The sequence below is a fragment of the Vipera ursinii genome, assembly GCF_947247035.1.
Source record: "Vipera ursinii genome assembly, chromosome: 3".
In the NCBI taxonomy this organism is placed as follows: domain Eukaryota; kingdom Metazoa; phylum Chordata; class Lepidosauria; order Squamata; family Viperidae; genus Vipera; species Vipera ursinii.
This window is the reverse complement of record NC_139516.1, coordinates 203,829,196-203,856,004: the sequence shown is the minus strand read 5'-3', so window position 1 is coordinate 203,856,004 and position 26,809 is coordinate 203,829,196. Positions and strand designations below refer to the sequence as shown.

At 44.0% G+C, this 26,809-nt stretch overlaps 4 protein-coding genes across 8 annotated transcripts in view; 1 reads left to right on the top strand and 3 right to left on the bottom strand.

The window, feature by feature from the left end:
• The window catches only part of PHF20L1 (PHD finger protein 20 like 1), a gene marked incomplete at its 3' end in the record, with an annotated part of 64,979 nt that extends 51,469 nt beyond the window's left edge, over positions 1-13,510 (bottom strand). For 2 of the 5 annotated variants that reach the window (XM_083360052.1, XM_083360054.1), the window contains exons 1-5: positions 13,347-13,488; positions 10,930-11,046; positions 3,747-3,915; positions 2,875-2,959; positions 32-120 (exon numbers count right to left, since the gene is read on the bottom strand). In XM_083360052.1, coding sequence (XP_083216178.1) covers positions 32-120; positions 2,875-2,959; positions 3,747-3,915; positions 10,930-11,012 — 426 coding nt within the window. In that variant the 5' untranslated portion in view covers positions 11,013-11,046; positions 13,347-13,488. Of the gene's footprint in view, positions 1-31; positions 121-2,874; positions 2,960-3,746; positions 3,916-10,929; positions 11,047-13,346 lie in introns of all 5 variants that reach the window. The other 3 variants (XM_083360056.1, XM_083360053.1, XM_083360055.1) reach the window with 3 other exon arrangements.
• Positions 13,511-15,119: 1,609 nt separating this feature from the next.
• On the bottom strand, positions 15,120-15,881 carry LOC310638985 (phospholipid scramblase 1-like; the record flags this gene model as incomplete). Its single annotated transcript, XM_083360347.1, has 1 exon — positions 15,120-15,881. The coding sequence occupies one exon, from the start codon at positions 15,879-15,881 to the stop codon at positions 15,120-15,122; it is 762 nt and encodes a 253-aa protein (XP_083216473.1).
• Positions 15,882-19,018: 3,137 nt separating this feature from the next.
• Positions 19,019-19,768, bottom strand: LOC310638984 (phospholipid scramblase 1-like; the record flags this gene model as incomplete). The annotated part of the gene is made up of 1 exon (XM_083360346.1): positions 19,019-19,768. The coding sequence occupies one exon, from the start codon at positions 19,766-19,768 to the stop codon at positions 19,019-19,021; it is 750 nt and encodes a 249-aa protein (XP_083216472.1).
• Positions 19,769-25,609: 5,841 nt separating this feature from the next.
• The window catches only part of DNAAF11 (dynein axonemal assembly factor 11), a gene marked incomplete at both ends in the record, with an annotated part of 48,124 nt that continues 46,924 nt past the window's right edge, over positions 25,610-26,809 (top strand). Inside the window, one exon of the mRNA XM_083360345.1 lies at positions 25,610-25,700. Within this exon, the coding sequence (XP_083216471.1) occupies positions 25,610-25,700 (91 nt within the window). The remainder of the gene's footprint in view (positions 25,701-26,809) is intronic.

Below are 26,809 nucleotides of genomic sequence, written 5' to 3'. Positions count from 1 at the left end.
TAACATAGAAACTAATTGGAACTTTGCTTACCTGCCCTTTGGCATCCTCTGGCATGGATTTGATGTGTATTCTTTTGAGACACCGAATCACTCCGTCATAGAATTGTACAGTGAAGGTTCCTAGGACACCATCAGCAGAAAGAGGAAGTTATTTACGGATTCATTTAAATGATGCTTTAGTCCTACAAATGGCATACACAGCTGAACATCGGCTCAGGTGTTTCACGTCATCCTTAACCTGCAAGTTTCTTCCAACTTCATTCAACATTTTCAGAGATATAGGGAATATCTATTGAGACTAGTGCAGGGGTAGGCAACCTCGGCTCTTTTATAACTCAGGAATTCTGGGAGTTGAAGTCCATGAGTCATAAAAGAGCCAAGGTTGCCTACCCCTGGACTAGTGGTTAAGCCTCCAGGCTAGAAACCAGGAAACAGTGAGTTCTAGTCCCGCCTTAGGTATAAAAACCAACTGAGTGACTTTGAACCAATCATCAGGAGACATTTAATCTTAGTCTCACTTTAGGTATGAAAGTCTGGCTGGGTGACTTTGGGCCAGTTTCTCTCTCTCATCCCAACTCACCTCACAGGGTTGTTGTTTTGGGGAAAATGGGAGGAAGAAGTATTAGGTATGTTCGCCACCTTGAGTTATTCATAAAAATAATAAAGGAAGGATTTTTTTTAAAAAAAATCTAAATCTAAACAAATACCCATTTTTAAACAATGCATTTTTTTCAAATTAATATTGCGCAGTTTAACATAGGCAGAAATCATTTTTAAGGGAACAAATGATCGAAAACTCAATCAGCACATCGAAAAACCTCTGCTTGTTTCAGGTTACCTAAGTGCTTCTGCAAGGCACTTACGTTCAAGATTAACATTTTATTTATTTGATTTACCCTCTTATCTTCTGCTTTACGGATGGCTCAAGATATTTAACGTGTAAAATATAGTAGAAACAGAACATATGAATATAAATGGAAGGTGATACTCATAGCTACAATGATAAACCTATCGTTAAAAACTCATATCCAAGACCGTGAACCAAAACTCTTTATTTGGCAGTATACTGGGCATTCCATAAAAATCTTATCAGACGGAGACACTCATGCTGGGAAAGGCTCAGATCCTAAACCATTTAAGGCTTTGAAAATTAATACCAACACCTTAAATGGTGCTTGGTGAACAGCTGGTAACCCACGAAGATCTTAAAACTATAGAACGATTTTGCACAAATGGCAACTTCAAGGCATTTTGAGGATAACCTAATAGCAGATTGCAGACTGCAGTAGTCAAATGATGGTAATATTGCCTTTATTTATTTAAAAAAAATAAGCTATTCCGTATGTATTTTTCTTGTGTTCCATACTGCAAAGAAATTAACCTAAATAACTGTTCTTTGACTAATTGAGTTTATAGACATAAAATTCAAACTGAAGACTAAAACCTGACTAAATTATGCTGTCCCTTAGGCTTTGAAAGCAGAACCTTGTGTCTATTTTTTGAGTCAAATTCAGCGCCTGACTTTATTTCTAGGACGTAGCTTTAAAACCATTTTAAAAGCTGCACAATGGTGTTCCATATATTGTAGTTTAGTTTGTATAAAAACATTTCAAGAACGTGCTTGAAAGTGATTTAACAACTGGATTTGGGTCTTACATACAGTACATATTTCACTGCTATAAACTATTTGTGAAGAACAGTTGGTTTCCCAAAAGTATTAGCTAGAAATGTTTTCCACTCTCCCAACACACTGAAACGCAAGCATAAATATCTGCCCCTTCACTTCCAAAATAGGAGGACTTCAACTGTGTGCCAAATTCAAACACAGGATCACAGGGCTGGAAAGCATCTTGGAAGATCTTCTACTCCTTCCCAAGGCAGAAGTCTTTATATCATCCCAGATAAATGGATGTCCAACCTTTCCTCGAAAACCTCAAGTAATGGAGCACTCATAACGCTAGGAGGCAAGCTGTTCCACTGATTTAACCATTCTTGCTGATGAGAAGTTCCTCATTTCCAAGTTGAATCAGGGTCTGATGAGCTTCCACCCGTTTCTTCTTGTCCTGCCCTCAGATGCTTTGGAGAACAAACTCACAATCTCTTTCCTGGCACAACCCTTCAAGCATTGGAAGAGAGCTATCATGTCACCCCTAAGCACCAAATTTTGGTTCCTTAATTTTGTACTAAGTACAAAATAATCTCCCGATACTGACATTTTATTTATTAAGATTTATATTCCAGCTTTTGCAGTGGTCTCTTTTTCCAACGTATTCCTGTGGTCACACCCGAACATCTTGGTAATTTCAAGAGTACTGCATCCCTCTGAAAGACTTTTTACAATTTTTGGACTTTTCAGGGTCAGTTAAATCTCTTTTTTGGCCCACTTTGCCTGAGGAAAAGAAGCTGCCTAATAATTATGCACCCTTTTGATATAGGGTGATTTCCTTAGGCCACACCCTCCCTCCTTACACAAAATAAAACATGGCCTGATATGCTTAGATCCACTAAGCATTCAGGTTTATACAGCTTGGAAGTGGAAAATATGCACGAAACGATACAGTCAAAATATTCACTTGCCTAATAATTGTGCACACAGTGGGAAGTAGAGAGAAAAGCTGCGGCCTTTGTATTCAGCTCATCAGCTTCTCTACCTTAAACTGCTGTTAGAAAAAGCCACTAAACCAGGGGTAGGCAACCTCGGCTCTTTCATGACTCATGGACTTCAACTCCCAGAATTCCTGAGTCAGCTGACTCAGGAATTCTGGGAGTTGAAGTCCATGAGTCATGAAAGAGCTGAGGTTGCCTACCCCTGCATTAGACTGGATTCCTGATGTTGCAGCAGGAAAGGGTTCCTCTCCCTGACTTGATACAAACCTTCTTTGTTAATTGCTTCAATTTTTGCAGGGTAATATCGGCAATCAGTCCAACGAGCCAGAACCTCTTCTCCTGGTTTAAAATCCTGTTTTAAAAGAAGAAAGTGAGAGAATATAACTTAAAAGCCTAGCTTTGGGGGGAAAAACAAAAATTCCACTCTCCAACCATTACTGGCAGTCCTGAACTTACAGCCATTTGTTTAGCAACTGTTTGACGTTACAGTGGCATGGGGGGGGAAGTGACTTAAACTGATCCTTGCACTGACAACCATCGCAGCATTCACTGGTCACATGGTCAAAAATCAGGCACTTGGCAACCAGCATGCATTTAGAATGGCGGCAACATCCCACAGTCATGGGATCGCCATTTGTGACATTCCCAGCCAAATTCCAAGCAAGTCAATGAGGGAAGCTGGATTCGTTAAGCAACTATGTCAGGGGTCTTCAAACTTGGCAACTTTTAAGACTTGTGGACTTCAACTCCCAGAATTCCTCAGCCAGCCCTCTGAACTATTAACCGCAGTGCTTTGCTTAACAGCTGTGACCAAAAAAGACTGTAAAATCACGTGCACCTGACTTAGCCACCTCCTTACTTAGCAACAGAAATTCAGATCCCAACAGTGTATGGCAGGGGTCTTCAAACTTGGCCCTTTTATGACTTGTGAACTTGGATTCCCAGAATTCCTCAGCCACGCTGGCTGAGGAATTCTGGGAATTGAAGTCCACAAGTCATAAAAGGGCCAAGTTTGAAGACCCCTGGTGTATGGAATGAAGAGTTCCGTTTTTCTGCACTCTGGGCTACAATCGGTGCTTGCGATCATGGCCCGTGACTTCCACTTAAAAGCCACTCGTAAGGACTGGAGAAATGCTTACGATAAATTCATCGTCTTTTAGGCCCTCCTTCCTCAGCGAAGGCCGTTCGAGCGGGCGCAATCGATTGCTATCCCAGTAAATCCATTCATCGTAACGGTGACTCCAACGCTCAAAATGGACAAGCATCTTCCCTTCCTCATAGTCTATCTTCTCAATGCGTGAAGGATACCTTTAGAAGACAAACAGAAAGAAGATACTTCAGCGTCTTTATCTCTACAGGTACCCGGAGCATTTATGCGAACTGCTAATCCTGAAGGGCGATAAATTAAACTGCGAGGAGGATGGCGCAATAGGTTTCTTATAGCTCAGAGTTAGGCTGAATTGCTGCACTTTCGTATGATGTGATCATACAGGTAGTCCTCAATTTGTGACCACAATTGGGACCGTAATTTCTGTTGCTAAGCAAGGAGGCTGTTGCTAAGCAAGTGAGTCGTGCCCAGTTTTATGACCTTTTCGCCATGGCTATTATGTGACTCACTGCATTTGTTAAGAGAATCATATGGTTGTTAAGTGAATCCAGCTTTACCCTTGACGTTGGTTGTTGAAAGGCAGCTAGGAAGGCTGCAAACGGCAATTATTATGACCTTGGGATGCTGCAACCATTATAAGCACAAACATGCAGCTTGCCAACCGCTGAAATTTGATCATAGAATCGCAGGAATAATGCAACTGTGTAAATGCAAGAACAAGTTGTAATCCATTTTTTTCAGAGCCATTGTAACTTCAAATAGTTTCTAAGTGAACTGTAAGTCGAGGACTACCTGTATTATGTTTTTAGGCATATTCGTTATATATAATTCATACCCTTTATCGATTTGTAACTTTTCCATAACACTTTGTTCAAAACACTTTGTAAGGTATCAAAAATCCGTAAGTAGTTAAAATATATATGTAATTTAAATTAGAAGACAAACAGAAGATACTTCAGTGACTAACTGGAAGACAAAATAAAGCACAATGATGTGGTCTCACACACACACAAATACAAACCCAACCAGAAAATACAAACCTGGGAAATGCATCAGGATATTAGTTGTTGCTCCATATTAAGACTCTCCCACTTATAGCGGTTTCTTCCATTAACTGAGAGGATATGGATTGCCAATTTTCCTTAAGCATTATAATAAACCTTTATTTATTGTCAAAGTACAACATGTGTACATTGAAATTAGCTGAGCCTCCCCCTGTGCTCTCTCCCCCCAACACACAGTGACAACAAACCCTCCATCCCACCACCCAGATATTTCTTATTCTAAACACCTCTAGTATTAACTGTTTTCAAAACTGAGCAGCTTTTAATCAGTTCCTTGGCTAATAACGTGGATGCCAAAGGTAAAAATAATCAACCTCTAAATCTTATTGACAAAGCACCTAACAGGAGGTATTATTATGAATCCTCTGTGGAAGTCACTGATAAGAATGCAAAGGGGGAAAGTTGTGATTTTTGTGCTAGGAGTACATGCGCGTGCGCGCAGACACACACAGAGCTGGACTCTGGGAAGATGGTACAGGATTAAGTTCGGCACAGCCATACACCAGTGGTTTGTTTCCCATCTTTTTTATTCATTGTAACATTTCTGCAAATTACTTTTGAGATGAGCAGATATGTTAGTGAAAGGGATAGATACCTGTATGTTACGCAGCTTTGCTAAAAATATGAAAGTGGCTTTGCACCTCTGGACAAAAACTGAATGAGACATATTTTTATCAAGGAAAAAAACCAGAGCATGACGATTTATAAACCAGCTCTTCTTAGACAGCTTTAAGTCACCATTTCAGATCATCCATTGGTATTAACTATCAGTCTACGCTCAAAAATATTTTTTATGATTAATCTTACAAATTTAAGATAATAAAATGTCAGAAAAATTCCAGTGGTAGCTGCTCTACTGCCTAGGTGTTCCATCTGCTTCACAATTACAATGCTTTTAAATTTTCTAAAATGAAATTTCATTTCTAGACTATGGAAGGCAAAGACCAGAATCGAAACTAAATACCGTTGCCCAAGGTTAAAACATTAAACAGGAACAATGAAATCTGTACAGCCATAGAGAAAGGATAATATTAATTATATAAGATGCTCTGTTTGGAGCTATTAAAGACACTACTTAAAAACCTATTGGTCAGTTATTTTAAAATAACTTATTAAAGGTAAGTTTTAACAAAATGAATTAGTTCTATCCAATCTGTTCACATTCAGCTTGGCTGTCGAAACAAGCTGAGCTATTCAATGAAATAACCCCTTCGTACGATTTTTTTCAGCCCTGCCATAGCTGTATATTTTAACTTTACACTAAAGATGATCAACAATTCTTCCCCATTCCTGGTGTTACCAATGCTCCAGTTCTAGAAAACCTGTTTGAAATGTAATAAAACACCCACCAGAGAAGTACCTACAGTGAGGGGGGGAAAGTATTTGATCCCCTGCTGATTTTCTATGTTTGCCCGCTGACAGAAAAATGATCAATCTGTAATTTTAAGGTGTTGGTACTTACCTTTAAAGCCCTACATGGCCTAGGCCCGGGATATTTGCAGGACCGTCTACTGCCGAGAACGACTTCCCATCGCCCAGTGCGCTCACACAGAGAGGGCTTCCTCAGGGTGCCGTCGGCTAGACAATGTCAGCTGGTGACCCCCAGGGGGAGGGCCTTCTCTGTGGGAGCGCCAGCCCTATGGAACCAACTCCCCCTTGAGCTCCGGATGGCCCCGGATCTCCGGTCCTTTCGCCGCGACCTCAAAACTTTCCTTTTTCATCAGGCTGACCTGGACTGACGACGGGTTTTTAAAATGTTTTAATTTTTAATTGTTTAGTTAATTTATTTTGGGGCTGTTATTTAATTTCTCTTAACTTTTTGTATTGTTGTTTTATTGTTGTTAGCCGCCCTGAGTCCTTTGGGAGATAGGGCGGCATATAAGTCCCAAAAATAAATAAATAAATAAATAAATAAAATAAATTTTAACGGTAGGTTTATTGTAACAGCGAGACAGAATAACAACCAAAAAATGCCGAAAAAAGCATTTCAAAAAAACTTCATCAATTGATTTGCATTTTAATGAGTGAAATAAGTATTTTTGACCACCGACTTAGTACTCGGTGGCAAAACCTCTGGTGGCTATCACAGAGGTCAGATGTTTCTGGTAGTTGGCCACCAGGTTTGCACACATTTCAAGAGGGATTTTGTCCCACTCCTCTTTGCAGATCCTCTCCAAGTCATTAGGGTTTCGAGGCTAACGTTTGGCAGCTCAAACCTTCAGCTTCCTCCCCAGATTTCCCGTGGGATTAAGGTCTAGAGACTGTGCTTCTTCTTGAGCCACTCCTTTGTTGCCATGGCCATGTGTTTTGGGTCACTGTCATGTTGGAATACCCATCCACGAACCATTTTCAATGCCCTGGCTAAGGGAAGGAGGTTCTCACCCAAGATTCGATGGTACATGGCCCCGTCCATCGTCCCTTTGATGCGGTGAAGTTGTCATGTCCCCTTAGCAGAAAAACCACCCCCAACGCATAATGTTTCCACCTCCATGTTTGACGGTGGGGATGGTGTTCTTGGGGTCATCGGCAGCATTCCTCCTTCTAACACGGTGAGTTGAGTTGATGCCAAAGATTTTGGTCTCGCCTGACCACATCATTTTCACCCAGTTCTCCTCTGAATCATTCAGATGTTCATTGCCAAACTTCAGACTGGCCTGTACATGTGCTTTCTTGAGCAGGGGGACCTTGCGGGCGCTGCAGGATTTCAGTCCTTAACGGCGTAGTGTGTTGCCAATTGTTTTCTTGGTGACTATGGTCCCAGCTGCCTTGAGATCATTTGACAAAATCCTCCCGTGTAGTTCTGGGCTGATTCTTCACCGCTGTTATGATCATTGAAACTCCACGAGGTGAGATCTTGCATGGAGCCCCAGATTGAGGGAGATTTGACAGTTATTTTGTGTTTCTTCCATTTGCTAATAATCACACCAACTGCTGTCACTTTTGCATCAAGCTGCTTGGCAATAGTCTTGTAGCCCATTCCAGCCTTGTGTAGGTCTACAATCTTGTCCCTGACATCCTTGGACAGCGCTTTGGTCTTGGCCATGGTGGAAAGTTTGGAATCTGGTTGACTGATTGCTTCTCTGGACAGGTGTCTTTTATAGTTATACTCCCTTTAACAGGGTGCTCCTAATCTCAGCTCGTTACCTATATAAAAGACACCTGGAAGCCAGAAATCATGCTGATTGATCAAATACTTATTTCACTCATTAAAATGCAAATCAATTTTTAATTTTTTTGAAATGCGTTTTTCTGCATTTTTTTTGTTGTTGTTATTCTGTCTCTCAGTTAAAATAAACCTACCACTAAAATTACAGACTGATCATTTCTTTGTCCATGGGCAAACGTACAAAATCAGCAGGGGATCAAATACTCTTTTCCCTCACTGTGTGTATGTATATGTGTGTGTGTGTGTGTGTGTGTGTGTGTGTGTGTGTGTGTGTGTGTGTATATATATATATATATATATATATATATATATATATATATATATATATATATATATATATATATATATATATAAATTAGATTTATATTTATTTATTTTATTAGATTTATATACCGCCCTTTCCCGAAGGACTCAGGGCGGTTTACAGGGTATTTAAAACCAAACCAATACAAAATACAAGTTAAAAAACAATTAAAAAAGATTAAATTATCCCTAAAAATAAAAACCCCAGTTAAAATGCTCAGCCTGGGCCAGAGAGCTCAAAGAGCCAGGTCTTCAGGTCCCGGAACGAAGGTCAGGGGCAGTCCTAAGCTCCACAGGCAGCTGGTTCCAGAGGGCAGGCACACCCACAGAGAAGGTCCTCACCCTGGGTGTTATCCGCCGGCAATCTTTTACCGGCGGCACCCTGAGAAGACCCTCCCTGTGTGAGCGCACTAGACGAAGGGAACTTGATGCTGGCAGCAGGTGTTCCCTCAAATATCCCGGACCCAAGCCATTAAGGGCTTTATAGGTCATCACCAGCACCAGCACCAAAGCATATTATACTTTGTTTCCAAAATGCAAGAACCCTTGGTGTTTCTATATTACCTGATGCGAGATATTTTACAAGGAAAAATTTCAAGGATATTTTTTTAAAAATTCCAGGGAATACTGCAATCCAAGAATCTGTAACAAAAGTTCCTTGGCACGGTAACTATTTCCATGAAAATACCTAGTGGGGAATTCTATACTAGCAAGCCTATCAAATATCCTGGCCCATATTTGAAAACTATTTTCTCTACAATGTGAACAACAGGTATTTCCTGTATTAATGGAATATCCACAGGGGTGAAGTATATGCATTGCACTAAAATCTAAATTTGCTCAAAGGTAATCAGACATGTACATCTACAGTTGATCAGGTGTTAAGAGCTATTGTAGTAACTACCATTTTGTTACAGCAATATCCTGAATTTGAATAACTCCCAAGATAAATGACAATATTATCTTTTGCTCTATTTGTGTACTTGTGCTGATTGGGGAATATAAAAGCATTCTTTCAAGGAAGAGATGCTTATTATCAAGTTAAACTATTTAAATTCTCAACATGCTTTTTTTAAATACAAGAAAATCATGTATTTCCATAGATGAAAAACCACTGGGTGTCCAATGGTGACTTTTGTATACTTTAGAAAAGACTATATTTTTCCTGATTTCAAATCCGATTTACCCTCAACCAATTTATCTTCTTATTTTGCGATTCTTACTTGCATCAATTAGTGTGATATAGGTACCATTTCATGTTAATTTGTGTATTTATGATAGCTAATTTTATGCTGCCTACTCACTGGTCTCTAAGGTATTACAAGCACCACTCTATTTTCTCTACTGTATTTAAATGTGGCATTATGAAAGGATCTATTTTTACAAAACAGATGACTTTTTTTTCTTATAAAGAGATATTTTGTGAATCAGTGGATATCAACGAACCACAGATGACCGTCTTATGGTGCAAAATTCATGCTTTTTTTAAAAAAAAAGAAAATTGAGGAAAAAATTTAAAGAACTTTTAAGCACAAACACAAGGCCACCTGTATCAAAATTATATAAAGCTATTCAGTATAAGAGCTTTTTTTTTTTTTAAAAAAAAAGAAATTTTATTCTCTGTGCATCTGAAGCAAAATAATCATTGAATCATGCAAAACAGGGATAATGGGAGCAAGATGAAACACCTGCTACTATATATTATGAGTCTTTCAAGTGAAACACTCGCAACTATTTATTTGAAACATTTATTAAGCCCAATACCAGGAATGTGACCCAGGGCAGTGTGCAACACAAATAAACATTAAGAACACACGCCAAACTTCATTAAAATAATACTCACTACCTAAAATTGGAAACAAAGCACGATGATTAAAGTCACAAGAGGCCTCTCCCCGACTTCTGACTCAACCCAAATGCCTAGAGAAAAAGCCAGATTTTTAACTATTTTTTCAAAAGCAAAAAGCATTGGGGCTGGTTTTATATCAGGCAAGAGATCAATTTAGAGAACATTGTGTTAAGGCTATCCCGCAGTAATGTATATGATTCTGACTCATTAAGTTGGCAATGTTTTTAAATTTCATTCTTGATTGTGTAATACAAAATCAAATGTAGCTCCACAATGCGTGTTTGTGTGATTACGTGCGTCTGCCTGCCTGCCTATGTCTGCATACAGAAACAGGAAAAGCTTCCAGACTAATTGGTTACGTTGAAAGTGGTATATGATGTTTACTGAATTCTTTACTTCAATATGTATCGGCATGGAGCTATCAGGCATCGTATGAATACGTCCTCTACTAAGTCAGCAGTATAAAGGTAGTTCTCGATTTAGAAGTTTATTTAGTAACCCTTTGAAGTTACAACAGCACTGAAAAAAGTGACGTATGACAGTTTTTCACACTTACAACTGTTGTAGCATCCCTATGGTCACATGATCAAAATTCAGACACCTGGCATGCATTTATGTCAGTTGCAGTGTGTCCCGGGGTCATGCGATCACCTTTTGTGGACTTCTGACAAGCAAAGTCAACAGGGAAACCAGACTCGCTTAATAACTGTTGCAAGAAAGGTCACAAAATGGGGCAAAACTCACTTAACAAACACATGTCTCCCTTGGCAACATAAACGTTGGGATCAGTTGTGGTCATAAATTGAGGGTCAGCAGTAGTCAGGTTCCATACCATTTTTGTAGATAATCCAGGGCTTCTAGGCGAGCACCAATTTCAAATGTGATCCCGGGACGATGTGGAGGCTTTCTGCTCATCTTGATAATCTCCAATGTTTATCCTTCTTGTTTGCTACACAAAGAAACAGAAAACATTCCTGGAGTTAAAGAAAACTTCCAAATGTGTTCATCCACACACACACTAAATACACAAATTCAATAAACCGCATTTTCATGGCACGTTAACATAAAACCAAAATTTGTATTATGATGCAATATGGTGGGCCTAGTACTCAAAATATGTGAAGATGTACAGTGGCTCAACTATTACTGCTTTTTAACTTTCTGATTGTTCACGTACAACCACAGTGCCATATTCATGTGTTTATCTGTTGATTAAAGAAAGCATTAGCCCAGATATTAGAACCAAGAGGACAGCCTATTTCTGGAAAGTCTTATCAATTCAAACAGGATTTATCCCAGGTTAACACATACAGTACAGAGAAATCTCGGATTGCAGCCAATCGAAAAATTAGGTTATTGATTTGTTTCTGATTTTCATCCATGGAGTAATTCAATTATGAATTTCCAAACAAATCCCCAGCATGTAGGTCACTACACCTATATCGAAAATAAATTTCTTATCAAGCATAGTGAAATCGAAACACAAATCATGTTGCTGTAAGTTAAGACAGCATCAACATACTCCAGAACAAAGAGATTTCCCAGTGGATGGACTACAGGTTGTCTTTGACTTACAATGAACATACAGTTCATTTAGTGATCATTGGATGCTACAACAATACTGGAAAAAAAGAACTCACGACCCTTTTTCACACTTACAACCATCGCAACTTTCCCCATGGTCACATGATCACAATGCAGATGCTTGGCAGCTGACTCATATTTACGACGGTTGCAGTGTCCTGAGGTCATGTGATCACCTTTTGTGAACGTCTGAAAAGCAAAGCCAATTGGGAAGCCAGGTTCAGTTAACAATTGTGCCACTAACATAACAACTGCAGTGATTCACCTAATAACTATGGAGAGAAAAGTTGTAAAACGAGGCAAAATTCACTTAACAACTGCCTCGCTTAGCAGCAGAAATTTGGGTCTCAATTGTGGTCGTAAGTCGAGGACTACCCATACACTAGTCTACTCCATACTGTTTAAAATGCAACATAATGAGAGGGGGCTAAGCAAGGGGAAACAAACTTATCTGACAAGATTTTAGGAAGCCGTGTTTACCCTTGCAAGTCACTTCTATATGAAGGACCACCTTTAGGTAGTCCTCAACGTACAACCACAGCAGAGCCCAAAATTTATATTGCTAAGTGAGAAATTTTGTTATGTGAGTTTTGCCCCATTTTACCACTTTTCTCATCACATTTAATGAAGTGAATCACTGCAGTTCTTAAATCAGTAGCCCGGTTGTTTAGTGAAACTGGTTTCCCCATGGACTTTGTCAGGAGGTCGCAAAAGGGGATGACGTGACCCGCAGGACAGTGCAACCGTCATAAATATGACTCCGTGGTCAAGCACCCGAATGTAAATCTCACGTCTGTGGAGATGCTGCAATGCTCGTAAGCGTGAAAAACGGTCAAAAGCCCATTTTTTTTCAATGCCATTGTAATTTCGGTCACTAAACGAATTGTTGTAACTCGAGGACTACCTGTATAGACCTGAAGGGTGGTGGCGCTTTCTTCCAGGGTTAATTTTACCTCCTCTTTTTTGCTTTACCTCTGGGTTTCAGAACAAAAAACACTCAAACCCACACATTTCAACCCTCCAATCTAAGGGAGGCCGATATCCCAATCCTCATCCTTCCAGGCCATCGAACCGGAGAGTTGGATTTGGGGGTGGGGGTGGGGGGGAACACAAAGAAGCCACCCGGGCAGCTTTCTCGGCAGTGGGGACGCCTTTCTAACGCCCCGGCCAAGCTATCCACCGGGGATCTCTTGGTGGTCTCCCATCCCAAGCCCCACACCCTCATCCCGAGCTTCTCCCCTTCAGGTGTTGACGGCCCTTTTTTAAGACCCTCCGGGCAAAAAAAGCCCTTCCCGAGGATCTCGAGATCCCTCACACTCCTGACCCCCCCCCCTGAAGAAATCACTACAACTCGTTTTACCCCTTTCGAGGAGGAAGGAAAAAAAAGGGAGGGGGGGATTCCGTTCTGCTCCGTTGAGGCGCCCCCAACCCTTCTCGGCCCCGCGGCCTTGCAGGGCGCGCCTAAGGGGCTGCCCCGGGGGATTTCGAGACGGGGCAAAGGAGGCATCCCCGGCTCGGGCCTCTCCGGAAAACGGGCAGGCCCGTCGAGGCGGAGGAGGCCGAGGAGGGTCGCTTTCCCACCCACCCACCCACCCCTACCTCAGCCGGGCCTTCCCCGGGACCCACTCGGGAAAGAGGCCTGCCACCGTCACGGCCCGCCCTTACCCGCCGCCGCTCCCAGCCCTGTCCGGGACGACAGGCCCCGCCTCCCCCCACCCCGCTCGCTCGCTCCCCGCGGAGGGTCAGCAGCCGCGAAGCCGCCTTCCACCCGCTTCTTCCTCCTCAGCGAGCCCCATCGCCGTCGACCCCCGCGGCCCCGCCTCTCGCCCCAGCGCCCAGACCCGACGTCACTGGGCTGCGACGCCCGAGCGAGGCTGAGCAGGGCGCCGCCATGCCGCTCCCGCCCGTCACGTGACGAGAGGGCAGCAGAAGCAGCAGCCGCCGCCGGCGGCAGGACAAGCTTGGCCCGGCAGCCTGGACGCATGCGCCCTTCCAAGGGCGGCGGGAGAGCGGGGGAAACAAGGGAGCGAATCTCAGCGGGGCCGGGCTGACCCCGTTGGCTAAGATGCTCAAGCTTAGGAACTTGACGCAGGGGTCTTCACACTCGGCCCTTTTAGGACTCATGGACTTCAACTCCCAGAATTCCTCAGCCAGCATGCCTGGCTGAGAAATTCTGGGAGTTGAAGTCCATGAGTCATAAAAGGGCCGAGTTTGAAGACCCACGAACTTGAGGATATTTGAACTTCAACTCCCAGAATGCCTCAGCCAGGGGAGTTGAAGTCCACACAATATAAAGTGGAGGGCGGTGGGGGGGGGACCTTGGTGCTCTCTGAGCTTAGTTGTTTTGCTGCAGACGTTTCCTTATCCAAACTAGGTAACATCGTCAGTGACTGGTGTAAGTGCGAGAATCACTGTATAACTCCTCAGATTTTATTTTCCTGGGCTCCAAGATCACCCCAGATGGGGACTGCAGCCAAGAAATTGGGGAGGAAAGCTATGGCAAATCTAGACAGCACACTAAAAAGCAGAGACATCACCCTGTCAACAAAAGTGCGTATAGTCAAGGCTATGGTCTTCCCAGTTGCAATGTATGGCAGTGAAAGGTGGACCATAAAAAAGGCTGAGCGCCAAAGAATTGAGGCCTTTGAACTCTGGTGCTGGAGAAGACTCCTGCGAGTCCCTTGGACTGCAAGGCGATCAAACCGGTCAGTCCTAGAGGAGATCAACCCTGACTGCTCTTTAGAAGGCCAGATCCTGAAGCTAAAACTCAAATACTTTGGCCATCTAATGAGAAGGAAGGACTCACTGGAGAAGAGCCTAATGCTGGGAAAGATTGAGGGCAAGAGAAGAAGGGGACGACAGAGAATGAGGTGGCTGGATGGGGTCACTGAAGCAGTAGGCGTGAGCTTAAATGGACTCCAGAAGATGGTAGAGGACAGGAAGGCCTGGAGGAACGTTGTCTATGAGGTTCCAATGGGTTGGACACGACTTCGCAGCTAATAACAACAACGTAACTGAACAGTCGCCAAACAAACGGTCATTAGCTGGGGACTATTTGTATTAAATATACCATTTATCCACAAGTAAATAAACATAGGCTGCAACGTGTTCTTCCTTTCAAAAAATACGATGAACAAACGAAAGGAACCTTTCAAAAAAAAATCCAACAATTCTTACACAAACCACAAGACAAAGAAAACTTCTTCTCAAAGGATAAGCTGTTTGAAAGGCCATCTAAAATACAGTCACATCCTGGAATAGAACTGCACGAAAGGTTTATGGGCCAAATATTATAAAAAAAAATCAGCTTTAATATTTATTACTCAACCAAAAAAAACCCCTCTGCTAAGCAAACTTGACTTTCCAGTTTAGCCAAAGAAGAGTAGAGAAACACAAGGACTGTCTCTAAACATTTTATAATACAGGAACGGCCAGCTTTCAAAACCAAACAGTACGTCGTTCGCTATGATTTACTCCTGCTTCAAAGAAAATGAAATCAAGGATGAAGCCAGCTCCAAGCATCGCTGCTTTCATTTTAACATCCAGGTCTAGCGGGAACGAAATTCCAAGGAAATCCACGTCGGTGAAAAACTCCTGCAAAACACCTCCCCACTGCTTAGAGATCTTTCCCACGCTGGTCTTTTCATCTAGTGCCGTCACTTCAAATACCACATCGCCACAGCAGGCAGATGTGATGCAAGGTCCAATGATTTTCAGGACATCTCGGTGGGCTTCGTTCTGGATTACAAATTTGGGCAGGCAGGGATCCCACACCTGCTGGATGTAGCCAACGGGTAAGCCCGGTGGGGCCTGGATTTCCAGTTCTTGCAAGCAGCATGGGCAACAGCAGCCGTCACAACGGAAAGGCCGCACAAGGTGGATGACCTGTTGGCCCATGTGGTTAGCGATCACCATGGTAAAGGGCCGCAAGGATCCAAGGCAATTCCTGACGCAGAAGTTGTTTTCTTCTCTGGCAAAGTACACCATTTCTCCAAGCCTGTTTCTCACTTCGTACTTGTTGGCCGTTTCAAAAGATGTGATCAGCTCCAGAACTTCGTATTTCTGGTGGATTAATAACCAGTCGAGATGGGTTAAGTATTCCAGCCCCGGAGGACAGATGGCAAACGAAGGTGGCAATGGCATCCACAGGCTATTGGGATTTATGCCATATGCTGTTATAGCTGTAGGAGGTTGGTTCATTTTTGCAGGTCTGTACAGTTTTGCTCCAGAATTTCACCCATGCTCAACTGGTAGATTTTGGTAGTCGCCAGCTTAGCTTGTTCTTCTGCATTGGAGAAGTGACTGTCCCCTGTAAAGGACAATTGGGTCCCATCAGCCTGTATCTATGTCTGAAACTACACAGCCCAATCCATTACAAAGGCTAAACAGGGTGCTACTTACCTGTTGGGCCTATTGTGGTGTCACAATTTTGGTACCTCAGCTTTCTCCCCTGAACTTTCAAGAAAACCCCGCTGGAGCTGAAAATGCAACATAGACAGGTAAATTGAAAGTAGGATTCTCTTATATAACTGTTTATTCTTCCAGTGGGGAAAATTACCAATGCATCAGGTCAACAGATGGGAAGGTGAGCAACAGCAGGCAATCCTGGATCAGCGCAGAACTTGCTAATGCTGTTTCAGCTACTTTGAAGTCTCAAAAGGGTCCACCTTAGGTACATACAATGCCTCACTTTGTGTTGATGGTCTCTTGGTGGACTTGAGGAACCTTTTTGGCAGTCCACTAAGTCATATTCAGCAAACTGCCAAATTCTCCCACTAGAACAGGCATGTTAAACTCGCGACGTCGCACGATGTATCGCCACGTTTTCCCCATTGCTTGCAGTGGGGTGGGTGCGGTTTTGTCGTGGCACATCCAGCCCGTGGGCCGGCAGTTTGACATGCCTGCACTAGAATATCAAGAAGGAACACAGCACAATTTCCTCCCCTTCTCGGTGCGGGAAGAAAAAAATCAGGTCCAGTTCCAAGCCGAGAGAAAGATGCTGAAAAATAAAATGGTGGCTGGCTGCTTAGGAAATAAAAGTCTCTGTTTATTGATGAGCAGAACCAACCACAGCAAGCGGTTCTGTGACAGCTGACAAAATGGAGTTGAGAGAAGGTGGGGTTTGATGCATTCTTTGGGTCTTTGTGATTGGGATGCCTGTTCCTTATGAAATGTACTTTGACCTGTGCTTGATTGTGCCCTTTTAATATTCTAATGGCTGTTGCCAGATTCTTATGGGGTCATGTAGGGGGTCATGGGTGGCTCTAATAGGCAAGAGGGGTGATGAAAATCCTAGGTGTTTTGTTTGCTGAGCTGATCTTGTCAGCTTAGCCTTGCCTATTGTGTTGCTTATTTAAAGTTTCTTGCTGTTCTTTGTTTATCAGTAGTTTGGGCCCAGTCTTTCTGAATGGATTAGAAAATCTCCAATCCTAAAGATTAGCCTTTCCAGGTTTCTGTTTGAGACTGTTTTCCTATAGCAGGAAGACTGGGGCTGCTTTCTGCCTTTAAGAACATGTCTCTCCTCTTCTCCTTCAGAGGAAATATTTTGTTGTTGTTTGTTGTTGTTAGTTGCGAAGTCGTGTCCGACCCATCGTGACCCCATGGACAACGTTCCTCCAGGCCTTCCTGTCCTCTACCATCTGCTGGAGTCCATTTAGGCTCACGCCTACTGCTTCAGTGACTCCATCCAGCCACCTCATTCTCTGCCGTCCCCTTCTTCTCTTGCCCTCAATCTTTCCCAGCATGAGGCTCTTCTCCAGTGAGTCCTTCCTTCTCATTAGGTGGCCAAAGTATTTGAGTTTTAGCTTCAGGATCTGGCTTTCTAAAGAACAGTCAGGGTTGATCTCCTCTAGGACTGACCGGTTTGATCGCTTGGCAGTCCAAGGGACTCGCAGGAGTCTTCTCCAGCACCATAGTTCAAAGGCTTCAATACTTTGGCGCTCAGCCTTTTTTATGGTCCACCTTTCACTGCCATACATTACAACTGGGAAGACCATAGCCTTGACTATATGCACTTTTGTTGTCAGGGTGATGTCTCTGCTTTTTAGTGTGCTGTCTAGATTTGCCAAGGCTTTCCTCCCCAGGAGCAAGCGTCTTTTAATTTCTTGGCTTCAGTCCCCATCTGCAGTGATCTTGGAGCCCAGGAAAATAAAATCTGTCACTACCTCCATTTCTTCCCCATCTATTTGCCAGGAATTGAGAGGGCCGGATGCCATGATATTGGTTTTCTTAATGTTTAGTTTCAACCCAAGTTTTGCACTCTCCTTCTTCACCCGCAACAAGAGGCTCTTTAGTTCTTCTTTACTTTCTGCCATTAGAGTGGTATCATCTGCATATCTTAGGTTGAAATAATTTATGCTGCCTCTTTTTAATATTATAAATAAAGAATATTTTATTCAGGGGGTGGTGGTTCCTACATCAGTGAAATTCTTTTTAAAGAATTGTATAAATCTTCCTTTATACAAAATAGTTGATCTAAATAAGTTGTGTGGATTTTGAGCCCAAGCCTTCCATCATAGGTTACAATGGAGATGCAACACAGGCAAGTAGATTGTGAGACACTAGGAACCAGAAAAACTCTGTGAGTTGGCCAATTATACACTGGCATAACTGTTTCCAAAAATTAAAAAGATAGGACCAGCCAACTCATCAGTCAGTGGCATTTGAGATCTATTGCACCTTTATAAATAACACAAAGCAATGAGCATACTTAATGCTCCTTCCTCCTCCTGTTTTCTCACAACAATGCTGTGAGGTGGGTTGGGCTTAGAGAGATTGACTGGCCCAGTCGTCCAACCCACTTTCATGCCTAGAACTCACTGTCTTCTGGTGATTCGCCCAAAGTCACCGATTCAGCTTTCATGCCTAAAGCACTACTAGAATTCACCATCTCCTGGTTTCCAGGCCAGCACCTTAACCTCTACACCAGGGGTCTTCAAACTGGGCCCTTTTATGACTGATGGACTTCAACTCCCAGAATTCCTCAGTCAGCATGCCTGGCTGAGGAATTCTGGGAGTTGAAGTCCATCAGTCATAAAAGGGCCCAGTTTGAAGACCCTTGCTCTACACTAACTGGTTGTCATAGTGTAGGGGTTCTTCAAACTCGGCCCTTTTATGACTCCTTTGGAAAGGGTGACTAAAATACAGTCACATCCTGAAAGAGTTCTTTTCCTACAAGTTGCACGAAAGGTTTACAGACCAAATATTATCAAAAATAAGTTTTAATATTGGTGATTCCAAAATAATCTCCAGTAAGCAAACCTGCCTCTCCGTTTTAGCCAAGGAAAAAGATAAAACACAAGGACTTTCTCTAAAGGTTTTATAATACAGGGACGCTTCTAACACCAAACAGTACATCGTCCACCATTTTCAAAGAAAATGAAATCAAGGATGAAACCAGCTCCAAGCAACGCAGCTTTGATTTTAACATCCAGGTCTAGCGGGAACGAAATTCCAAGGAAATCCACGTCGGTGAAAAACTCCTGCAAAACACCTCCCCACTGCTTAGAGATCTTTCCCACACTGGTCTTTTCATCTAGTGCCGTCACTTCAAATACCACATCGTTACAGCAGGCGGATGTGATGCAAGGTCCAATGATTTTCAGGACATCTCGGTGGGCTTCGTTCTGGATTACAAATTTGGGCAGGCAGGGATCCCACACCTGCTGGAGATAGGCAACGGGTAAGCCCGGTGGGGCCTGGATTTCCAGTTCTTGCAAGCAGCACGGGCAACAGCAGCCATCACAACGGAAAGGCCGCACAAGGTGGATGACCTGTTGGCCCACATGGTTAGAGATCACCATGGTAAAGGGCCGCAAGGTCCCAAGGCAATTCCTGACGCAGAAGTTGTTTTCTTCTCTGGCAAAATACACCATTTCTCCAAGCCTGTTTCTCACTTCGTACTTGTTGGCCGTTTCAAAAGATGTGATCAGTTCCAGAACTTCATATTTCTGGTGGATTAATAACCAGTCGAGATGGGTTAAGTATTCCAGCCCTGGAGGACAGATGGCAAACGAAGGTGGCAATGGCATCCACATGTCATTGCGGTTGATGCCATATGCTGTTATAGCTGTAGGAGGTTGGTTCATTTTTGCAGGCCTGTACCGTTTTGCTCCAGAAATTCTTCCATGCTCACCTGGTAGATTTTGGTAGTCACCGGCTTAGCTTGTTCTTCTGCATTGGAGAAGTGACTGTCTCCTGTAAAGGACAACTGGGTCCCATCAGCCTCTATCTACAGCTGAAACTACACAGCCCAGCCCTTTACATAGGCTAAACAGCATGCTACTTACCTGTTGGGCCTATTGTTGTGTCATAATTTTGGTACCTCAGCTTTCTCCCCTGAACTTTTAAGAAAACCCTGCTGGATCTTAAAAAAAAAAAAGCAACACAGACGGGTAGGCTGAAAGTAGGATCCTCCTATATGGCTGTCTTGACTTCCGGTAGAAAAAAAATTGCCAATACTTCAGGTCAGCAGATGGGAAGGTGAGCAACAGCAGGCAATCCTCCTGAATCAGGTCAGAAATGGCTAGTGCTGTTTCAGCTGCTTTGAAGACTCAAAAGGGTCCTACTTAGGTACAGACAACGCCTCCCTCTGTGGTGATCGTCTCTTGGTGGACTTCAGAAACCTTTTTGGCCGGTTCCTAACTGGTTCCTGTTAAAAACCACAGTGAAGAGTCAAGAGGTGGGGGGGCACCTTCAGGAAATCCCGGAGCTCGCTTGGTGCCTTCCCCTTTCCTGAGCCTCCTTAGGAACAACCAAGCACCTCTCCTGCCTGGCTTGCCAAAAATGATATGCAGGTTCTGAGGTTTTGCTTGATAAAAAAAAATGCAGGATACCAGAAGTTGGCTTTACGCTTTACGTTTTTATTCAGCTGAACAAAGACGGGCTCCTCTAAAAGAGAGAAAACCCCGAATGACAAGAAATCCTTGTATTTATTCTTTCTGATTACATAAGCAATCCACCCAGCAAAGCTGACACATATAAAGATTTCACCCAGTAAGTCTGGCACACTGTAGATAAGAAGTGAGAAAGCAGAAGTAGCTAAAAATGTTCCCTTTTGGGTGTTTCCCTAAAGACATTGTACATTCCCGGGTGGTTTAGGACATTGGGTGTTTTCCTGGCTGTTCTTTCATGACCCCTGCATCCATGACTCTCCAATTGCCCAAAGACCACAGGGCCATCTGCACATATTCACAATTGATACGTCCTCTGCTGTCTCCTAATTCCGGGTCAACAGGCGTTTGGCCCAAAGTCAGCCAGCCAGCTTCCATGCTTTAAGTGGGACTAGAATTCATCCTCTTCTGGTTTTTCTGTCAGCACCATAACCTGCTGGTTGTCATATTGAGATCTTTCTGGCTGATTGGTGGAGATATTAGTCAGGAAGTACTGCATAAGTACTGTTCTTAGAGCAGTCACTTTGCAGCGCAGTGCAGTTCAAGAGTATAAGGCACTGGTTTTTTTGCCCTCACTGTGACTCTTAAGCTACATTTAATTTTCCTAATCAATATACGGAAAAAAGCAAATTCTGCTGGACGCTGGTCTGCTGAAGATTATATTGTGGCAACAATCCAGAGAAAGAGATAATTAGGGGAATATTAAAAAGGCAGAATATATTTCCCCAAAGGATTTTAAAGGCAGAAACCAACCCCCAAGCCCAAGTCTCTCTGCCCCAAACAGAAACCAGGTCTGCAGAAATGCAGATGTGATAATCTTGTTAGATAGATTGGAGTCAGGTAACTGGGATTAGGAGGAAAGATCCCTAAGAATCAACAATCCCTCACACCAAAGAATCCAACAGTCATCAGCCACAGCCCCACAGAAGCAGGATATGACCTTTGGGACATAATAAGATTAACCCACCACCATCAGAATACCAGAACACCCAGATTCAGGTCAAAGTTCGTGACACAGGAACAACTCCAAAGGAAAGCCCAAGAAGGTATAAAAACTCACTCCCTACTATATGTGCTCACTTTTTTCCCAGAGCCATCTTTCTGTCTGGCTCTCTTCTTCAATAAACTACAACCTTTTTTCTAAAGCAGTCTCCATTTTGATTATTCACAGTTTGGACTGGATCCTGGTGAAGATATATATATATATATATATATATATATATATATATATATATATATATATATGTGTGTGTGTGTGTGTGTGTGTGTGTGTGTGTGTGTGTGTGTGTGTGTGTATGTATATATGTATATATGTACATATGTACATATGTATATATGTATATATGTATATGTATCAGATCCATAGTCAATAAAGCTCCCCTCATCCGAGATTTGGTTGAGGGAGAACATGCGGATCTGGCTTGCATTACGGAGACCTGGTTAGGACCAGAGGGTGGTGTCCCTTTGGTGGATCTTTGCCCACCAGGTTTCCGGGTGCTACACAGGCCTCGGGCTCAGGGAAGAGGCGGGGGAGTGGCGGTAGCGGTGAGGGAGAACCTATATCCGCGGGAGGCCACTGTGGTCCAAATAGCCGGGTGTGAGCCTCTCCTCCTAAGATTTGGCCCTAAGGCTCAGTTGGGCTTCCTGCTAGTGTACCTTTCACCTAGTCGCGTAGCGGCAGCCCTGCCCGAGCTTCTTGTCATCCTCTCGGGACTGGTGATTGAGTTCCCCAAAATTATGATCTTGGGTGACTTCAACCTACCATCCCTGGGGGGATCATCTGAGTTGGCTTGGGAGTTCATGGCTTCCATGACGGCCATGGACCTGACGCAGGTAATCCAGGGCCCGACTCATGTAGGAGGTCACATGCTCGATTTGATTTTCCTATCTGGACAGTGGTTAGATGATCTGGGTGGGGGTTCCCCAATTGTTACACCCCTGTCATGGACAGATCATCATCTCCTGCGGCTGACCTTCCGCTTTGCCACTCCCCGTCATGGGGTTACTTAACCAACGAAATGGTACCGCCCCAGACGGCTAATGGACCCTGGGCGGTTCCAAACAGCGCTTGGGCCCCCACCTGCCTCCTTTGCTCATAGCTCGGCCGATGCCATGGTGGAAGCCTGGGAAAAGGCAGCCACAGAAGCACTTGACCGAGTTGTTCCCATGTGGCCCCTGACCCGTTGCAGATCCCAGTGGGCGCCATGGTTTTCTATGGAGCTCCGGGAGATGAAACGTCGGAGACGGGGCCTAGAGAGCTTTTGGAGATCCAGCCGATCCGAATCCGACCGATCGCTACTAAGGTCCTTTACGAGGTCTTATCTCGCGGCGTTGAGGAGGGCAAGGTCTAATTACTTTGCTACCCTTATCGTGTCCACAGATAATCGCCCGACCGCCCTGTTTAGGGTGACCCGCTCCCTCCTTAATCTAGAGGTGAAGGAGGATCCCTTACAGGGTCGTGCCGAGGAATTTAGCCAACATCTGCTGGACAAAATCGCTCGGATCCGGACCAGTCTGGATTCCGACTGGGCAGAATCTGACGATGAGAACATGGACAGTCTTGTTGATGTTATCTGGGAAGAGTTCGATCCTGTGACTCTGGACGAGGTAGACAAGATCATGAGGAAGCTGAGCTCCACTACATCCTTACTGGACCCGTGCCCCTCCTGGCTGGTTTATGCGGCTCGGGATGGGACACGAGGCTGGATCCATGCAGTGATAACTGCTTCATTGAAAGAGGGCAGTTTCCCCGCAGCCTTGAAAGAAGCGGTGGTGAGACCCCTCCTCAAAAAGCCTTCCCTGGACCCAGCTGTTTTAAACAACTTTCGCCCGGTCTCCAACCTTCGCTTTCTTGCGAAGGTTGTTGAGAGCGTAGTGGCGCATCAGCTTCCTCTGTTCCTTGAAGATACTGATTATCTAGACCCCTACCAATCGGGTTTCAGGCCCGGACACAGCACGGAGACGGCATTGGTCGCTCTGATGAATGATCTCTGGCGAGCTCGGGACAGGGGTTATTCCTCTGTCCTGGTCCTATTAGACCTCTCTGCGGCTTTTGATACCATCGACCATGGTATCTTACTGCGGCGTCTCAGGAGATTGGGAGTGGGAGGCACTGTTCTTCAGTGGTTCTCCTCCTACCTTCTGGAACGTTCACAGTGGGTGTTGGCAGGTGGGCAGAGATCGACCCCGAGACCTCTCATTTATGGAGTTCCTCAGGAGTCAGTCCTCTCACCTCTCCTGTTTAACATCTACATGAAGCCGCTAGGTGAGATCATCCATGGTTTTGGAGTGGGATATCATCAGTATGCTGATGACACCCAGCTTTTCATCTCGACCCCAAACCACACCAGTGATGCCCTTGACGTGATGTCCCGTTGCCTGGAAGCGGTCCGGGTCTGGATGGGGAGGAACAGGCTTCAACTCAACCCGGACAAGACTGAATGGCTGTACATACCGGCATGTCAGGAAATTCAGATTATTCCATCTCTTAATATTGGGGGCGAGCTATTACCCCCCGTAGATAAGGCTCGCAATCTGGGTGTCCTCTTAGATTCACAGCTCTCCTTAGAAGATCATATAGGAGCTGTGACTAGAGGAGCCTTCGCCCAGGTTCGTCTGGTGCACCAGTTGCGACCCTATCTGGACCTGGATGCCTTGCGTACAGTCACTCATGCACTTGTGACCTCTCGTCTAGACTACTGCAATGCTCTTTACATGGGGCTGCCCTTGAGAACCACTCGGAAGCTTCAGCTGGTACAGAGTGCAGCTGCACGAGTTCTTTTGGGGGTCTCCCGATACTCCCATATTACACCTCTGCTCCGTGAGCTGCACTGGCTTCCAGTTGCCTTCCGAGTGAAATTCAAGGTGCTGGTGATGACATACAAAGCCCTACATGGCATGGGTCCGGATTACATGGCAGGAGCACGTACTGCCGGCGTCAACGTCCCTCCGTCCGGTACGTTCCCACAGAGAGGGCCTCCTCAGGGTACCACCGGTCAGAGAATGTCGGCTGGTGACCCCCAGGGGGAGAGCATTCTCTGTGGGTGCACCAATCCTTTGGAACCGCTTACCAGCTGAACTCCGGATGGCCCCCGACCTTCGCTCCTTCCGGCGTGATCTAAAAACTTATCTATTCGAACAAGCCGGCCTGGCCTGAATAAGTACAGGTAGTCCTCAACTTACAAACATTCATTTAGTGACTGTTTAAAGTTACAACAATGCTGAAAAAAACCCCAAATTATGACCATTTTTCACATTTATGAGCGTTGGGAGCATCCCCCATGGTAATGCAATCAAAATTCAGCCAATTGGCAACTGTCTCATATTTAAGAGAGTTGCAGTGTCCTGGCAGGTCACATGATCATCTTTTGCGACCTTCTGATAAAGCAAAATCAGTAGGGAAGCCAGTTTCACTTAACAACCTAACCTGCAATGATGTGGCAAGAAATATTGGGAAATGGAGGAAAACTCACTTAAACACTGTCTCGCTTAGAAATGGAAATTTGGGGCTCAGTTGGGGTCGTAAATCAAGGATTATCTATTCTAATAATAGTCTATGAACTTTCCCATCAGTTAAAATCTAATCTGCACCTAGATCAGGGGTCTTCAAACTTGGCGCTTTCATGACTTGTGGAATTCAACTCCCAGAATTCCTCAGCCAGGGAATTCTGGGAATTGAAGTCCACAAGTCATAAAAGGGCCAAATTTGAAGACCCCTGCCCTAGATAATGGCTGAATGCAAAGGGCCGCTTCTAATCCCTCCTTATCTCTATAGAAAATACTAGCCGCCCAGATTTTTAAACAATTCCGGTATCCAAGCGACTTCCCTTTATGTTATTTTCCACGCAAATCCAAAAACAGGTCGGAGGTGGGAGGGGGGGGAAGAAGCATTCTTCACCTGAAGATTATCTTGCAAAGGATTTGGCTTTCCCAAACGGCTGCCGCCCAAACATATTTTATTTTATTTATTTTTATTTTATTGACTGCATTATTACCTATTCTCCAGGTGCCGGGGGTGGGGTGGGAGGGGGGACGGTAATGGAAGTTTGGAGTCCTTCCCTGCTAGAGAACCCCCGCATCGGGACAGCCACTCGGAGAAAGCCGCGCTCGCTGCAGCACCGGAACTGTGGTTAGATTGGGTCCTTTGTCTCATCTCTTGGGCTGCTTTCTCCGCCCGAGGTGGGCGGGGTTGGCGGCGTACGTGGCCCGGCCTGGCCTGGTTGCCGTGGCGACGGCAAAGCCGCGTCCTCTCCAAGCGGCCTGCAGAAGCGGCCGAGGGAGGCGAGGGAGGCGGCCGGTATGGTGCGGAGTGAGTAGCCGCTCCTCGGGTGCGGTGTTGTGGGGGGAAGCTCCGCGTGTGGCAGGCGGTGCTTCTAGAGTTCCCCCAAGGCGCCTCTTGGAAGCCGGCCTCGTCCAGAAAGGGCGGACGACAACTCCCATGGGACACGCCGCGATGGGCTTTGTCGTCCGCCGCGCCCCCCGACTCAGGGAATTAAATTAAATTTGATCAATTCAATGATTGGATGTAAACATATAACTCATTATATAAATAGGAATGTATAGACACCTTATTTATGTAATATGTAATTTTGGTGAAATATAAATATCGATACCTATGTAGACACCGTGTGATATGTAGTACCTTTTATATTTATATAACTATATAATGTAAAAGTGCAATAAAAATAAAATATACAAAAATCACTTCAGTGTTAACTAAACACTGTATATTAAGTGTAATATAAATTAAATTTATAAGTTGAATGTCAAATATGAATTTAATATAATTTAATATAAATAAATATATTAATATAAATAAAATAAATATAAAGAGCCTTGGTGGAGCAGTGGGCTAATGCCTCCTTAAGTAACACCAGCTGCCTGCAATTAGTGCAGGTTGGCATCCCACCAGGCTCAAGGTTGACTCAGCTTTCCATCCTTCCGAGGTAGGTAAAATGAGGACCCAGATTGTTGGGGGTAATAAGCTGACTTTGCAATAATGCCGCTTGGGGGTGTTTGTGAAAGCCCTAATAAGCAGGCATATACATAGAATGAAGGCTACTGCTAAGCTTGTAAGCTGCCCTGAGTCTTCGGAGAAGGGCGGGATATAAATGGAATTAAAATAAATAAATAAAAAATAAATCAAGTTATAAAGTTTAGTTAAAAAATATACATAAATCATACAAAATAACACTTAAACATTAACTGTATTAAATGCAACATAAATGCACGTTAAGT